The sequence below is a fragment of the Oncorhynchus gorbuscha genome, linkage group LG18 (assembly GCF_021184085.1).
Source record: "Oncorhynchus gorbuscha isolate QuinsamMale2020 ecotype Even-year linkage group LG18, OgorEven_v1.0, whole genome shotgun sequence".
NCBI lineage: Eukaryota > Metazoa > Chordata > Actinopteri > Salmoniformes > Salmonidae > Oncorhynchus > Oncorhynchus gorbuscha.
The window spans coordinates 17,947,009-17,964,783 of NC_060190.1; the positions used below are offsets into that span (position 1 = coordinate 17,947,009).

The 17,775-nt window shown below is 44.6% G+C and overlaps 1 protein-coding gene across 3 annotated transcripts; it reads right to left on the reverse strand.

Moving 5' to 3' along the window:
* Positions 1–732: 732 nt before the first annotated feature.
* On the reverse strand, positions 733–17,732 carry LOC124002468 (vacuolar protein sorting-associated protein 54-like). 3 transcript variants are annotated; one of them, XM_046309882.1, is made up of 23 exons: positions 17,586–17,732; positions 15,734–15,908; positions 15,062–15,306; positions 14,558–14,642; positions 14,383–14,417; positions 14,013–14,144; positions 13,538–13,923; positions 13,056–13,182; positions 12,248–12,355; positions 11,955–12,010; positions 8,628–8,724; positions 7,895–8,247; positions 6,524–6,653; positions 6,156–6,337; positions 5,930–6,042; positions 4,946–5,009; positions 4,728–4,833; positions 4,486–4,573; positions 2,604–2,725; positions 2,390–2,470; positions 2,151–2,258; positions 1,838–1,932; positions 733–1,598 (listed from the first exon to the last, which is right to left on the reverse strand). In XM_046309882.1, the coding sequence occupies exons 2-23, from the start codon at positions 15,876–15,878 to the stop codon at positions 1,493–1,495; spliced, it is 2,964 nt and encodes a 987-aa protein (XP_046165838.1). In that variant the 5' UTR covers positions 15,879–15,908; positions 17,586–17,732; the 3' UTR covers positions 733–1,492. The 3 variants fall into 3 exon arrangements, with proteins under 3 accessions (XP_046165838.1, XP_046165836.1, XP_046165837.1); XM_046309880.1 differs by lacking the exon at positions 17,586–17,732 and adding an exon at positions 17,085–17,564; XM_046309881.1 differs by lacking the exon at positions 17,586–17,732 and adding an exon at positions 17,409–17,563.
* Positions 17,733–17,775: the final 43 nt, after the last annotated feature.

A 17,775-nucleotide genomic window follows, 5' to 3' on the forward strand; every position in this document is an offset into this window, starting at 1 on the left:
AAACTAGAAAATCAAAGGTGCGGCCCTCAAGTGTACGTCTATTGCAGTGCACTACAACCCTAAACTAGCGCACCTGTTTCTAATAATTATCTAGTTGGAGCAAAAACCTACAGGTGGGTAGCTCTCCAGGAACAGGCTCGGAGAGCCCTGGTCTAATGGTTCTTTTGTAATGGGTGCATCAAGTCTAGCAGCTTCCTCACAGACAAAGTGGAAATGCTTCTATATTGTCCCATGTTTTATTCAGTTTCCTGGGATTCAAGACAAAACGCTCAGGCATGCGGTCAGATTTTCAGTTTGCCACACTTCATAACCCATCACAACCAGAGCAGCAATGAGGGCCCAACAGACAGACATACACACAGCCACTCACAGTATACTATTGTCTGTATTTGATAGTTATCAAAAGTAGGCACTTTTGAAGTAGACTGCTTCTTATACACCATTGGATGAGGTGTAACGTTCACACAGTGCAGACAGGCAGTTAATAGAACTGGGTAATAAGACTGTTTTGGTTCGAGCTTGACTCCAGAAACCAATCAGAGGCTAATGTAATACAATAGGTGAGAACGCTGGATAGAACTGTCACACGACTGATGCAGTGGAGTTTACTGCCCATTTCATGTAGCCTTGTTGGAAGATAATGCCTTATAGAATGACTTCGCTTGGTCATTACAGAGAGGGGAACAATTGTGCATAATGTCTGTCGGTAGACAAGCAATTTAACTAACTAGCGATGCTCAGTGGCATTTTATTGGAGAGAAATTGCACAGTAAAATGTTAAATAAGTGCCATGAATGGGAATGCTGTATTCAGTGCAAATTGAGAAGACATCAAATGTTCAATGAAAGACCAGTGGTCAACTTACATGACCATTTAGCTTAAACACAGGTCTGAATCCGTCAGAGTGTGGCTTTGTTATTCATTGATGGACGAGAGATAAACCATATGCTTTCAACCTGAACAAAAATAAAACTTCTCCAGTAAGTGACATGTTCTGAACCCTGTCGACGTTTCAGGCCAATCAAAGTCTATAGTTGAATTGCACAGTGATGAGGTGACAGGCAGCAGTTAGTTGTGTCCTAAAAGTCTCTCGTATTTCAGAGCTGCGCTTTAAAAGAAAGCCCATGTCGGTGTCCGAAATGGCACCCTATTCCCTATATATTGTGCTAGTGGTACACTAAATAGGGTACCATGTTACGTAGCCTGTTCTACATCATGGCCGCTTTCAGGGTTTGGTCCCACAGCGCTGCTGCCTGGGGCAGTTTCTCCCTTGAGGAAGCACCACCACTACCAGACGTCCGCTCTCTTTCTGTACCCAGACAGTTGGTGGCTTCAGTGAGATCCCTGGTCCCCTGGGCAGGCTGGCTGCTGGAAGGTGAAGCAGGTACAGTCTCTTTACAACAACCAGATTAGAGTTAGTTTCTCCTTTCCCTCCAGGGAGAGTTAACATGGCGTCACACTGTAGGTAGGACGACTACTCCCTCCCCCATCATCACCTCTTCTGCTCCCAGATCTCAGCCATGTTCAAGTCCAGCCTTTCAAGGGCCCTCAGTGATTGAACGTTCTCAGTGTAAAATGCCACATCCACCGTCACCAGCCTGGAGTGGGGTGAGAAATCAGAGAAGTGCTTTCAAGTCATCATTCAACAAGTCCATTGCAATTGTAAAGTACATTGTCCTTTAGTGACAAGAAGCTGTTTTATCAGACACATTCAGCAAAGTTCTGGACCAAAATCACTTTCACAAGAGATTCTCCATTGAGCATTCTGTTTAGTATGGTCAATCAAGATCATCAAGCAGATCTCTCTCAACCACCACAGAATCAGAGAAACACCCACCCATGTTGAGGTCCACCGTCGTGGTGCACGCCGAGACGGGCCAGCTGCCTTTTAAGGTGCATTTTAAAGCTTGCATTGATCCTCAGGAACAACATCTAAGGCCCGGAGGAGAGAGAGAAAAAAAAAAAAAAGTGTTACCCTCAACTCAACGTGTCTAGTCAGTTGCAATGAAGACAACCTGGAACGTGCCCAGTATGTTATAATAGCAGTATAAGGTACCGTAGTTACGTAGTACATTGTATTATTCAGAATGACAAATTGGAATAATTAGAAGTAATTGAATAAGATCTGTGGTATTATTGCCATATGTTACCTGTGCCTGTTCCTCAGGTAGGAGCTCGTAAAGGGCTTCGTGCATTTTGCCCATTTGTTTACACACGTTGCGAAAGCAGGCCGAGGGCATGGGGGCCTTGACTTCATACTGGCAGGAGACCAAGTAGATATTCACATATGTTGATACACTGATTGACACTGGCTACAGCCATCTTCATAAAGTGGTGTTGCAGGTTAGACGGGGAGAGTTTGAGAGCGGTTCAGACCTGTAGAACTCACCTTAGACAGCACCTTCTCAAACAAGCTGTCCATGATCGCCATCAATTTAGCGGAGATCTCTGCTATGTGATCGTTGTAGTCCTGGCCCAAAACAGAGGGGGGGGGGGGTATTAAAACTCGAGGCCTGCACATCGTGTCACTCACGGTGTACAAGTGAATCCCTGAACTAGAGTACTGTCCTCATGCGTGCAGGTCTGTGGATGTCAGTGCTCACCTTAGTGATGTGGTCAAAGTGCCTGAGGACGCTGTACTGCTTGGGCGCCAGCTTGGTCTCAAAGTGGGCCCTGATGACGGGAATGTAGTGAACCACCAGCTGAAGACAGCGAGAGGCCAGGGCTGAGGAAAGACACACTATGGTTATTTCCACACACACACACACACACACACACACACACACACACACACACACACACACACACACACACACACACACACACACACACACACACACACAAAATGTGGTGGTAACCCTGTGGTGGGGCAAAGCCTACGGTTCATAGCAAAGCACCAGGTTGTGTTCAGTAGGGAAAACACCATAGACCATTTAAAATGGAAAATTAAATTGTGCTTGTCTTATTGGACACGACCAAGTGGTACATAGCAGAGTATGTGAGCGGAGGTGAGCGGTTGGAAATCTCGCTCATTGAGCAGAGCTGGCGCCCTGCACCGGCGCTCCAAATCCTTTCCAACCGCTCCACGAAACACCGCTCTGCGCCCACAGGTTAAACTGCCGTTCCTAATTCGCTCCATTCATTAAAATCCCTATTTAACCAACATCCATCGATTATTGTGACTACTTGGACCTACCATTTGGTTTTGAAGAATCGAAACTAAGCCATATGATTTGAATGAAAAGTATTTGAATAAAAGAAGTGCATGTCATTTCAAATAGGCTACATGTCATATTAAACAGCATTTTAACACTAAATAGGCCAGGAGCCAGACAGGTTGTGACAATTATTTATATTATGTCAAGGCTATAGCCCACAAAGAAATACTTTGAAGCATTTACGAGAGCGACACAATTGGCTGGTAGGGACATAAAGCGCTCAGCACGTAAACATTTTGCTGTATTAAATGATTATAGTCTATAAGTTGCGCAAATAAGCAGTGACTTAATTTTTTTATTTAATTCGAAGTAAATGAAAAATGACAGTGCCTTTGAATTAATTTTTAGAAACAGGAGTTTGGCCAGTGTGTGGATTCAGGCTCATGTCAAGGAGCCTGTCAGCCAGTAGCAGACATTCTCTTCTCTTGCAGAGCCACTGGGGATGCTAAACACCCCTTTGGCCACTATTGCTAGGCTGGGCAGAGATACAGTTGTTTTTTTCTATAAGCAGTCCTAAAGGCAAAATAACCCTATCCGAACAGAAAGCGCCTAAAACATGGGAATATGCCAGAGATACTGAGATACACTGTGGGACCTTATATAGACAGGTGTGTGCCTTCCCAAATCATGTCCAATCATGTTGTAGAAACATCTCAAGGATGATCATTGGAAACAAGATGCACCGGAGCTCAATTTGAGTCTCAAAGCGAAGGGTCTGAATAATTATGTAAATAAGGTATGTTTTAAATTTGTAATACATTTGCAAGAATCCCCCCCCCCCAAAAAAAATGGTTTTCACTTTGTCAGTATGAGGTCTTGTGAGGGAAAACAAACAATTGAATCCGTTTTAGTTGAAGGCTGTAATGTAAGAAAATGTGGAAAAAGGTCAAGGGGTCCGAATACTTTCCGAACGCACTGTAGTCATCTACCCACCTCGTTCCTTTCTTTTAGCATGTGCATGTAGTAAGTACACCATCATGCTTTTGGGATGCGTGTCTCTTCAGATTCCACAATGATTCTTTAGTTGTGAACACTCCCTCTCTTGCTCTTGGTCCTCATCTTTCTAAGTCACCTTGATTTAGCAGCTGTGCGTTTTATCAGTTTCTTTATGAAAATATTTAGCGAACTCCATGGCAGTAGCTAAAGCAAGGGGCTATAGATGGCAGCACACAAGCAGACTACAGATGCATGCTGGGCCCTGAGATTGTAAACGGAGCGCTACTGGAGCAGCGGGAATCGCACTCCGCTCACATGCCCTGGTACACACCCAGGTTTTTAGTGGTGATGGTCTTGAGTCCCACCACTTGTAGTGCTCCTGCCCCCAGGACCAGCTGGCAGCTCCGTGAGTTGAAGTGCTGTCAAAGGAGGGAAGGGGGGGTGTCAGGGACCATTCAATACAACACGATGGCAGTTTGTTATTGGGATGCTTGCCAGGTGAATGTAGCCAACACTCAGACCATTATTCTAGACTGTTGCCACACACGGGGAGGGGGGGGGGGGTGTTGTTACCTTGAGTAGGTCTGAGAGGCGGGTGAGCATGTCCGTGGAGATGGAAGGGATGTCGTTGACACACTGACAGTACTCCAGGAAGATCCGGATCAGTAGTAACACCGTGCTGATGAGGAGGACAGAGGTCACCAGTCAACAAGGGTCTTATCATAATTTGTCCTGAAAGCCTTACGTTTTGAATGTGAGAGTGGAAATGAGCATTTATTGTAGTTACCTACCCAACAACGGCATATTTCTGGCCATCAATGTGCAAATAATCACTTGGTTTCCTTTCTTCTGTGCCTGGTATTGAGGAGAAGACAGAAAATACACTCAGTCAGTCTGGGGACAGACAAATATTTTTTGGGGACTGACCATCAGGAACCTGGACTGACAGTGGTGCAGAGCGTGGGTCAGTGACAGACGATGGTAAGCATGGTATACAGGGCATAACATTCACTTTAGTCCACCAACCACTATGGCAGGTAGATGAAAATATCTACCAGCCACTCAGGTCTTTAACCAAAATATTTTTGTCATAATTACATAAACACCAAAAAACAGATGACCATGCTTTGTAATGTTTCTAAAAGAAGACATATTAGTAAGAAGTAATGTGGTATATTGCTGAATTTCATTTCATTTTTTGTGACCTGAGTCTTGACCAAAATACCAGAAAATGTTTAGCTGCCCCTTTAAGGGTGGGAGGTTACCGTGGTAACTGAGCCACTCGAGTGGTCTCGTGTCTCCGAGATTTGGTATCTGTCTCTTTGCTACCAGTTGAAGCCACAGACTCAAACTATAGTTGAAAACAACCTCGCAATGTAAATAACCAAAAAACATGAAAAAGTTTTACATTGCAGACTTTCGAGTAAATGGGACCAACTTTTAAGCCTGTGCCTGTGCCTACAAAATGAATCTATCAGCACTTCACTCAGTTTGCCTGTTACTGCGAGGTGGGACATAGGATTCCTATTTATTTGAGCGATTAGCAGCTATGAAACAAAACAGCAGAAATACTTTGAAAACAACTACTGCAGCATTTTTCTAACCCCAACTGTGCTCACACTTGACCTTTGACTCTTTATTCTCGGAAGTAATACTCGCACTGTAGAGCCCTGCAAATTGACCACCTGCCTGGTGAAATAGACATTCTAACCAGACAAAATCTAAATCTACCCGCAGGTGGCGGGTGCTCATTTTGTGCTCAAATGGTATGTTACCTTGGGGTTTGCGTTCGGGTAGTGTGATCCTGCCATCTGCTATGGAGTCAACCAGGTCCTGGAATTCTGCAGGAACCTCTGCCTGCTTCCACCGCTCATTGTCCAGCAGCAGACTGGAGATGAACCCACACGCACAGTTAGGATAGACGGTTTAAATTCCGGAAGTATTGCACCTCTAATCCCTATTTAGAAGTGTGTGTGTGTCTGTACTCTCCAGTCTTAATACCTGAGCTTGGTCTTACGCTCCTCGTGGAACCGGTGGACAAAGCGGTTGGCCTGGCTCTGTAGCGCCCCCCTTAGGGACACACTGCGCCTGCAGCACAGCTTCTCCGTGTCCCTCACAAAGCCTTCCACCACCTGGGACAGAAACACAAACTCTGCCGAGCTCAGACGCTCCAGGGAGCCATCCTGACGGAGAGAGAAAGGGATTTTTTTTCAAGGTTACAAACATGAAATACTAACTAGGGTTGGAGTTATTCCCATTTTACTTTGTCACTTCAGAACACCAATGGAAAGTCACACATAAGCCAGCTGAGAGTGCATTGGTCATGCTGCGTGTTGTTTATCCTGTCGTGCGTTAAACGAGCTAGCTACCGTGGCTCTGGCCATGAGGACTTTGACACAGCGGTCGTGGCTGACGTCTGAGGCGGTGTAGAGCAGCTCCTGGATGTTATTGGCCACGCGGCCCAGCTCCAGATCACTGGGCATCAGGTCCTCACTGGACCTGCAGCCGGACAGACAGCATAGAAATGCAATTACTAGAACGACACTTTTGTTTTTGTAATTCTATTGAACAGAATACAGATGGCACTTAAGGGACACTCAGTAGTAGACAATATGAAAAAGTATTTAAAAAAGTTATTTGCTTAATAAAACAAGCGACGGCCACGTGACTCACTGTCTGTAGGAGCGATCCGTTTTCGTGAACAGGGTGCTGTACCTAATATACATCATTTGTTTGAACTGGTACTGGGCTACCTTTCAGACAAGTCTTGTGAGGCGTCCTAGAGAGACCCACCTTTCCACAGAGGGGTTATATTAATGTTGTTGCCCAAACTGTTCGGATGCTACAGACGGGAAGGTGGCAGATGGGCAGTACTGACTTCAGACCAGTCCCGTGACGCTTGTGGGCGTCATAGAGCAAAGCAGAGTTTTTTTGAGTGTCTATATAGAGGGGTCATAATAGTCGTTTCTGTGAGAAGACCGATTTTCGGGATGTCTCCTGGTCTAACAAACACTGCTGTAGCTCTGGCCACTTTCCACCGCAGATGGCCAACATCAGAGGATGCGGTGGATATATCTAGCTTAAAACAGAGATCTTTTTTATTTAAATGGGGATTTTTTTTATTATGCCAACTTGATTTCCAAAGGGGAGCGGACATCGACTCTAGGGTTAACCACAGAAAAGTGTATTGAATTGCAGGAAAATATTCTCCCATGGAGCCTCGAGAACATGTAGAATTGGGGGGCCTCTAAAATGTTCTCGCTAACGGACCGACTGCGCCCCCTGCCACCACCTAAGCCCCTTTTTTGATCCAGAATAACCCTGTATTCTTTTGTTGGGGTAAGTTCACACCATTCAAACACAGAAAAGCTGCTTTTTAGCATAAAACATTTTGGAAGGAAAACTATTTCACGTATATTGTAATTAATAATAGATCATATTTGATAAATCAGAAAACACTGGACAGTTACTTTGATTTCCTGAGTGTATACAGATGTGCAACATGTATTGAATCTTTTTCACACTGCCTTGCCAACCTAAACTTTACTTTGGTGGAATAATAACCAGGCCAGCACAGCACAGTATATCCTGACTCAGTAGTGTTAACCTGACTCAGTAGTGTTAACCTGACTCAGTAGTGTTAACCTGACTCAGTAGTGTTAACCTGACTCAGTAGTGTTAACCTGACTCAGTAGTGTTAACAGTGCGTTTGTGGTTGGTGAAGGTGGTGAGTGACTCACGAGATGGCGGCCCCTCCTGGCTGGAAAGCGTGTTCCCTGCTGGTGGACGACTCGGTGGTCCCTGAGGCGGAGTCACTACCACAACCATCCATACGTGATAGGGCCTGCCTGGGCCCCACGGTGGAGCTCTGCTCCTGGCCTGTGCTTGTCCCCAGGTGCAGCTGGGCATCATTGAGAGCGTCGCTGATGAATTGGCCCTCGTGCGTGAGGTAGGCCAGTTCTGCTTCCTCCTGGTTGAGAGGGGTTCCTGGGGCCTCAGTCAGGCCCCCCGCTGCAGCCCGCTCCAGCAGACGGCTCTTCTGGTTGTTGTCCAGCGCCTCCAGCACGACATTCCTCACCACACTGAGTGTCACCTGTGGGGCACAGCATAAGGACAAACTTATAGGGCAGAGGAACTAACTACCAGGGTTTTGGTCACTCCCATTTAAATTACAGGCAATTCAGAAAGTAAACAAATTTCAAATCCAATTAGACATTTTCCTTACTGAAAAGCTTATTGAATTGAAATGGAATTGACACCAACATTGCTAACTACACAAGATAAATGAAAGGCACAGATCATCAACAGAGTCCTTCACAAAGGTATTAATCATGTACTACAAATGGGCCAGTCAAATAATGCACTTTAAAACAGCTGTCAAGTCTTCTATTCAGCAAGAAGACAATTCCATAAATCCCATTTTGATTAAATCTATCTGACTGGGATTGTGTTTTAATAAAGTGTGATCCTCACCTTGATCCTCTTCAGGAAGAGAATGAAGTTCTCGAAGACGGTCTTCAGCAGCTCAAACCACTGGGGGAAGGTCATCAGACGCATCTGGTCTGCCAGCCTGACCAACCAGAAAGCAGGGTTGTATTCATTAGTGCAAACCATATTAAAATGTTTTGCAACAGAAAGAACCCTCAACTCTGTTGAAAAACATCTAGGATTTGTATTTATTTTTATTAACCTTCAATTCCTATTACTAACAACTCAAATAAGAACTTGCAATAATTTTTGCTTTTCTGTGCCAGCTTAATGTTTATTTTGAAAATAACAGAGCTCTACCAGGAGGGTCACACCAGCAATGCATAGCATTTTTACTCATGTGAACAATATATTTTTTATTTATTTTAGGTCTGCTTCAATGGCTTTCAGAGGTATGTAAGCATTGTTAAATGTGGTCCTTCTGTAGCTCAGTTGGTAGAGCATGGCACTTGTAACGCCAGGGTAGTGGGTTCGATCCCCGGGACCACCCATACGTAGAATGTATGCACACATGACTGTAAGTCGCTTTGGATAAAAGCGTCTGCTAAATGGCATATATTATATTATTATTATTAAATGAGGACTGATGTCAAATTATGGTAATTTTTTATGTCCAAACATAAATACTCAATTACATTCAAATGAATGCGTTCAGGTGGTGTGTAGTGCCATGTCCCTCAAAATGGTTCTCTTACATTTCTAAATGAGCCAGGTGTTTTCACCATGTTTCCCACATGTTCAGACAACACGGAGATAAGACAGGGCAGTTTGTATTATTATAGGCATTATTTTATACACAACTATGTCTGAATATTGATGAATTGACCCCATGGGTCATGAAATGTGATTTAACCAATTTATGTTGCCTAATAGTGTTGTCAACAATTCAAATATTTTTCACCAAAATAAATTTTAAATGATTAAAAAATTTAAAAAACATTCTTAGTCCAACAAAGCACCTATGCAAAGCCCTCACTGTCAATAAGAAACGTATTCCAGGGTCAAGCCTGCCAGCTGAACATATTTGCCAGTGTGTGTGTAGGCTACATACCCCTCCCATCTCTGAAGCATATTCTACTGTAGCCTACTGACGTTCGAAGCGTGATTAAGAAATTAGGGAGATATGTCTAATTACAGAAGAATTAGGCCCACAGAATTACACCTATGGAGGAGTGGCTTCTATGGAGGAACTTTAACTTCAACTGAACTTCCGACAGTTGGCTTAACGTTGGACTAGTTCTAGCTAGCGAGCTTCTGTGTGCAGAGCAGCAGAATTAAAAATATGTCTTACCTTCCTGTAGTTTATAAATAAAATGTGAAACGTGATAATTATGGGATGTTCCAACTAGCATTTATAATCCATGTCATAACAAGATGCCCAGCGCTTCAAGGCAAGCATCCTCCTCCACCCTCTCTCCCCACCCGCAAAAATTCAGTCACATCTGGCCCCCTACACTTGTCTGTCCAGCTTCTTAATATGCCACACCGGTCAGGTGAATAGATTATCTTGGCAAAGGAGAAATAATCACTAACACTGATGTAAACTAAATTTGTGCACTAAATTTGAGAGAAATAAGCTTTATGTGCGTATGGAACAATTCTGGGATCTTTCATTTCAGCTCATGAAACATGGGACCAACACTTGACATGTTGTATTAATATTTGTGCTGAGTGCATACACACAAAAACACAGTACATTCGGAATGTATTCAGAACCCTCGACTTGAAATACATTACACCTTTATTCTAAAATGTATTCAATTGTTGTTTTTCCTCATCAATCTCCGCACAATGCCCCATAATAACAAAGCCAAAACTTGTTTAGACATTTTAGCAAATGTATTAAAAATAAACTTAAATCACATTTAAATAAGTATTCAGACCCTCTACTCAGTACGTCGGCAGGGATTACAGCCTCGAGTCTTCTTGGGTATGATGCTACAAGCTCGGCACACCTGTATTTGTGGAGTTTCTCCCATTCTTCTCTGCAGATCCTCTCAAGCTCTGTCAGGTTGGATGGGAAGTGTTGCTGCACAGCTATTTTCAGGTCTCTCCAGAGATGTTTGATCGGTAACTGGCTTAGGCTCGGCCACTCAAGGACATTGAGACTCACGAAGCTAAGTTTTCCATCAAGGATCTCTGTACTTTGATCCTTTCCCTTGGTCCTGACTAGTCTCCCAGTCCCTGCCGCTGAAAAACATCCCCACAGCATGATGCTACCACCACCATGCTTCACTGTATGGATGGTGCCAGGTTTCCTCCAGATGTGATGCTTGGCATTCAGGTCACAAGGTTGAATCTTGGTTTCATCAGACCAGACCATCTTGTTTCTCATGGTCTGAGAGTCTTTAGGTGCCCTTTGGCAAACTCCAAGCAGGCGGTCATGTGCCTTTTACTGAGGAGTGGCTTCCGTCTGGCCACTCAATCATAAAGAACTGATTGGTGGAGTGCTGCAAGATGGTTGTCCTTCTGGAAGGTCCTCCCATCTCCACAGAGGAACTGGACCTCTGTCAGAGTGACCATCGGGTTCTTGTTCACCTTCTTGACCGTGACCAGTCTCCCCCGATTGCTCAGTTTGGCCGAGCAGCCAGCTCTGGGAAGAGTCTTCAAATATGGAACCTTTATATAGACAGGTGTCTACCTCTCCAAATCATGTCCAATCTATTGAATTTACCACAGGTGGACTCCAATCAAGTTACAGAAACATCTCAAGGATGATCAATAGAAACAAGAACACCTGAGCACAATTGAGTCTCATAACAAAGTGTCTGATAACTAATGTATATAAGGTATGTTGAATTTTTTAAATACATTTTAGAACAAGTCTGTAACGTAACAAAGTGTGGAATAAGTCAATGGTTCTGAATACCCCCGCGAAGGCTCTGTATGTCTCTATTTATGCAACAAAAAAGAAAACTTGAGTGGCCAAATCAAATGATCTGAAGGCAGAATTTGGTCAGCGGGGCCGCCCGTTGAAGAGCCCGGTCCTAAACAATACGTTTCAATCTGATAATCTAACGTTACGCCCTCAATTAGATTTCCACACACACATTGTTTCCACAGCCCTCGTGTCATACTCCAAGCACTGCTTTCAATAGCAGGATGTCAGATTAACGCAGTTTAACTCGTTGTTGTTGTTAAGACAACCATAAACAACTGGGTTAGCTTCCTTTCCTTTGTTGAGGAAGGATTCTCAGAACACCAGGCCATATTTTGATCACACCTCCAGTGCATTCGGGAGATATTACCTTCAGCTCAATGTGCTCAAGCAAATACAAACGCATGCAATGTATAGCTAGCTGTACTACTCACTTCGTGACGATGTCAGTGTCAATTTCTTCAATCTGCGACACCGAGTCGACAACAGACTGCGGGATAAGAGTATGTTATTTTCCATATCGGTTTTACTAAATCAAAATGCATTTCTCGTATGATACAGGTGTGCTAGTTCAGGAATAGACCAACAAAGTGGAACTGGGAGGGGGTGCTGGAGGAGAGGTTTTGGGAAATACTCTTAATATGGCAAAGCCCTTTTCCGAATTTCACCATAAATGTTTATGATCATGAAGATAGTCTGTTCTGATACTTTGTGTCTGGCCTTTTACCTGCGTGACGATGCTTTTGGCTGCTAGGATCATCTCGTCGCTGTAGATGTCCAGAAAATCCAGCTTCCGCTGCCTCAGCAAGCCAAACACCAGAGACTCCAGCCTGTCCTGTCTCCCCACACACACACACACACACACACACACACACACACGAGAGACAGACAGAGTGAGCAATACTATAAAACCCAATAACGCCAATCAGAGTATTCTTTACTTCAAGAGATCAATTATGATAAGAGACCAATTCATCAATTAAATTACAATAAAATAATCAACAAAGAGATTCATATTTCAAACCAATTAACCAAATGATTTCCGCGTAATGGAGATAATTAAGATCTCCAGGGTCATTCAAAGATTCCATACACATAACAAAAGGCAATTGTGCTACTGAAATGTAAATTAGGTTGATGATTGAAGATAAACACATTGATGTTTTCCTCTGATCTGAACAATCTCGAGATTGCCCCAAATGTGCCATTTTAATTCACTAGACTCCAAGTAGCAAACGGAAGAGTCAGACACACCTTTATTGAGACTGAACGTTTGTATTGAATCTGTGACCACTGTGACAAAAAACAACCTCAGTTTGGTGCTCCAACTACACCTTCTCAACATTTACAGTTGAACTCAACCTCAACCTTGTTTTTTCACACGTCCCCCCCCCCAGTCTTCTGACAGCGGATTTAGTGCATTTAAAACCTTTGTGTAACCAGGTAAGTCATTCGGGAACGAATGAGTTAAATATAAAAACGACCTCAGAATTAAAAATAAACATTTGTTTATATTTTATCTCAACAGTACAGACCTTCTCCATGACCTGTCCGTCGTCCTCCAGACTCCTGTTGAGGTCACTCCTGGAGTACATGCTAAAGTCTCCCACCATCATCTTGTCTATCAGCTTCTCCATCTCACACAGCTGCGAGCCCAGGTGTCTGCGGGGGGGGGGGAGACAGGAGACGTCAGACGCATCACAAGGCCACACTAAAATACACAGAGTATTTCACTATGTTTAACTGTGGGCTGGGACTCATGTTTAAAAAGACTTATATTGACACGAAACTCTGAAAAACATTCTGACGAGAAGTGGTGTGTATTTTAATCTTTCGGCGTGATACAGGTTCTGCCACCACGCTGTATTTGTGCCACCATAAACTGCTGCTTACTATCATTTGATGTACGATTGTCTCATATGAGTGTTTGGCGCATTTAAAATCAGACGAGTGTCACCGCCGTGACAGATCTGAGTACGGAACACAAACATCCCCCACTCGTCTCCACCACCCCCACCTGAAGCTGTGTATCCCCTGCAGCTCCAGCTGCAGCACCTCCTTGGTGGTGGCGATGAGCTCCAGGGCCCCAACGAACTCCGAGGTGGAGAGCAGCAGCTGCACAGTGGGCTGGCTCTGATGCACCGCCGCCATCAGCTTCAGCTTGTTGTGCAGCCGTGCGCAGTTGGAGCGCGTCAGCGCCTGCCGCAGTGCCCGCAGCGGGCCTTCGCACATGATGCGTTCGATGGCGGCCGCGCGGCCCCGGAGGACTGCCACGGCGCGGGCGGTCTCGGTGAGGCGGTCCTGGAGCTCGTGCTGGGAGGACATGGCGTGGAAGAAGGCCTCGGAGCGCAGGGAGATCTGCCGCGCGATGCTCACCTCCACCACGTCGAGGTAGTGGCTCAGCTGAGAAAGAGAGGGAGAAGCCAACAACAGGAAACATGACGGTGACGCAATGAAACAACGCAGGACATGACAATTTTCCGTCAGCTCACCTTTTCCTGTAGTAACCGTGACGATGCCATGTCCCTGCTGCTCTTCCCGCCAGCGCTGTTGAAGTGGGACCATGGTAGGACCGCGTTCAAGGTCGTTGGGTCGTCTAGCGCAAAGTCAGGCTTCATGAAGATCTGTTTAAGCCAGATGTTAATTTTGGAATCCAGAACCAAATAGTATGTGTGTTGCTCTAGCTGGTCTAGGGAGATATTAATATAATTAAACAATATATTATTTTTAAAAGTTAATGGTATAAACGTTTGAGAATCATGAGAGCATACAGTCAAAGCAAGGGGACAAAGCGGTTCAATAGGGCTCTAGAAATCCCCACAACTCACATGGTTACAACACAAAACAAGAGGAAGTAATTACCTTGGGCACCTGCTCCAACTCTGTTCTTGATTTGTCTACGAAGAACAGAAAGTGAAAAAGCACATTAGTTGGATCAACTCACTTAAAGGAAATGTGATATTTGACAAAACTAATAACAGGAGGCCCAGAATAGATACTGTAGGCGCCAGGTGCAGAGCTGTTTCATATCACATACCGTGGTGGTTTGTGATGCTGGAGACAGCATCCAGCTCATCCTTGTTGGAACAGATACTCTTGCATCGCTCATGGATTTTCTCCCTCTACAGAGAAACACAGACACCATTTAGTTTAGGCCTAATAGCGTACACCGTTTAATTATAGTGGATGCATTTTCTTTGTGCTATTTCGACCATGAGTAAAGGGAAGAGGACAAAGTCTTAGAAATAGCTTAAAATGCTATGTTCATTACAGGGCAGTTCCAAGGTAATAACCAAACAATAGAAAGAGGATTTGACACCTGGACTGTGTTCGTCAGGCACCAAACAGACAAACTGGAAGGGACTATTTGGACTTGCCCAATAAGAAATGCACATTTTCTTTTCCATTGCAACATGTTTTTAAATGTTCTCTGTTGCATGCCCTAATGAACGCTACCCAGGCCAGGCAGTGGCCTCTACTTCAGTCCAATCTACTGAATAATTCACACTGAATGACCGGGGCAGCGGGGTGTATTCGTTACCTGAGCTGTTTCCTGCAGGTAGGGGCCAAAGTGTTCCTTTGTGATGTTGGGGAGGTAGAAGGAGGGCATGACTTCTGTCTCGGCAAAGTCCAAGCCCCAGGTTTTGGTGAAGAAGTCAGACTCCCTCTTGGCCAGTCGAGGGTCATTCAGCGCGGCCGGGAGGTTCACCTTGGAGTTGTACACCGTCCACCTGTGCTGGTCGGCCACCACCGACGGGCCCTCGCACAGCACCCGGGCTGCCTCGCCTGCAAGGGCACGTGGGAAATGTAGTCAGTTGAAACCTTCAGCAGTAATGAAACGTTCAATGCATCTTGAGATGCATTCCATGGTTGCGCTCCAATTCTGTAGCCTGACCCACCATCCTCAACGCTGCGCTCTCATTTGAGGCTACCAATTTTTCTACCCTTCACCAAGAAGTGTGCACTCGTTCACATCCGCTCATGCATTTAAAAGCTTTGGATTGGTGCAAGAATTGCTGGAGGGAGCTCCTTACACCAATCCATTCATTTTAAATCCATGAGGGAGAGTGTACAAGAGCATACTTAGGGAGAGGGGTAGAAAAATAGGACTACAGTCAGCATATGGCTGATCTACAGTGACACAAGATGAACCTTTAAAGATATTCATCTTGTAAGACTGTTGGCCAACCATAAATGTAGGCTAGTTCTTTACCCGTGGGCTCCTTGGGGCAGACGTCGGGCAGGGAGTGGACGGGCCTGTAGTGTCGTGAGGAAGGGTCTCTGTCCTTCCGGAAGATTCCCTCGCTGCCACCACTGCTGGGATGAGGCACTGGGGAGGAGCTGTGGCTGGAGGCCATGGCATTGGTGCACCTCTCCACAGAGGCTAGCTGAGTTAGCAAACATAGCACTGAGTCAGAGAGTATCAATACAAAACAAAGACATAGCCTAAACATTCATGTTTGCGGTAACACGATATAAACCCTAAACTGGACCGTCTTCAGAGTTCTTAGTCCAAGGGCATTGAAAATAGGGCCATAGAAAACTAAATGTTGAGAGAGGAAGGATACAGTGGAACACTTGTGTCAATAGTCAATCAATTCAGTCAATCCATTCAAATGTCAGCCCATTTTTCTGTGCACAGCAATGACCTTCAGTTGTTGTCACAAGTCACTAGTGTGAAGCAGAAGTGAAAGTGCAGATGCTGCAGATGTATTGTCGCTCAGACAATTGTGGCTCAGAGGTGCAGTTGAGCAGGTGTTAGGCTATACTCCGAACAGTGAGAAAAGTAATGCCTTTTGACTCGCTTCCTCTGTGTATTGATTCAGTTATTGCTTTGTCTGCATAACTAGCCCCGTCCTACCTAAACTGAATAATCACATTCAAAGTAATTCACCATTGGTGATTAAAGTAGAGGGTACCTAGAACAGGGCCTATAGGTTAACCAATATAATCACACTAGAAAACAGTTGTGTCAGCAACTGAGACCATGATAAACTGCCTACAGGAGCAAAGCTCCTCCGTTGTCTAATCAGTCTGTTGAAAAGATTAGGGTGAAAGGTGGGCAGGTACCTTTAGCTAAAATCAATATGGATATGTATTGTTGTCCGTTTTTACACCAACGTCACGTGAATCACCGCACACTGAACACGTCATTGGGCAATGACAACGTAGCTGCCTATATCAACAACGTCAAATGTTAATGCATTTCGCTTGCTAACTAACGGTTAAATTGACAGCTACAATGAAAAGTAAATTCGCTAGCTGAGGGCTATATGGATCAGAACTGTACAATGCAAAATGTCAAGAAAATATAGTCGGCTATCGCTGCGAATCAGATAATATTTCAACACCACCAGGGATGATGATGATGTTGTCCTTTTTTTAACTAGCTGGGATTAGATGACCGTTTTAACTGACAATCTAGTTAGCGTTAGTTGTTTCACTTTTTAAATAGCTAGTAGAGAGGCGTTTGCCTCACCACACTGCTAGACAACTACAGCTTCTTAACGTTAACGATCTCAGGTGGGGAACAAGATAGAACTCTAGTTAGCCAAGTTACCTACCTACTGTAGCTAACTGTGAAACACCGCCGTCCTCATTCGAATTTCCCCGTCATCCGGCAACATTAACTGTCATTGACCATTTTTTCTAATTACTCTTTACAGACGATATACGATTTACTCTTCGAGCATCGATATTCGAGTAGCTACCCACGACTGCAGCAGCCTGAAGAGACCAACTGGTTACACGTAGACTGATAATCGAAGCTAGCAAAATGTTAGCCATTTGACAGCCAAACAGAGACGGAACCAGTCCACATAAATACATGATCGCTGAGCTTTTTTGAAGAGTAAACAAACCAAAAGAAGGTGCGCGATGTCTGGTACCTGTTGTTAGAAACACATTAGTTATTGATTCTTCTTTCCGCTATAACATTAGACGAACCAGGCGAAAACGTCAAGCAAACCGACGGTACAGTCACCATAATGCACTGCGCGAACAATCTTCTTCGAGTTCTTTCGAGCATAACCATACAGTCACTTTCATCACAGCATACCACCTACTTCACTGCAGGATGGGCAACTTTGATTGGCGTGGCGGCCACAAAAAGACGGGAATCATCATGAGGGGCTGCAGTGCGTCTGCGTACCCACATCCATACTCCCACCTTCTGAGCAAAACATTTCAGTGCCCCCCCCCCCATATGGGAGTGAAGAGATACCAAAAATGTCATAAGTTAATTTCATGCAATTT

Bases quoted from the DNA above. Each gene is read 5' to 3' on its own strand.
- LOC124002468 (XM_046309882.1), bottom strand. From the start codon at position 15,878: ATGGCCTCCAGCCACAGCTCCTCCCCAGTGCCTCATCCCAGCAGTGGT. The intron at 6,043-6,155 runs GTATTAAGACTG...GTTCATCTCCAG, and splicing joins GAGCGTAAGACCAAGCTCAG to TCTGCTGCTGGACAATGAGC. The intron at 5,010-5,929 runs GTAACATACCAT...CCTCAATACCAG, and splicing joins ACCCGAACGCAAACCCCAAG to GCACAGAAGAAAGGAAACCA.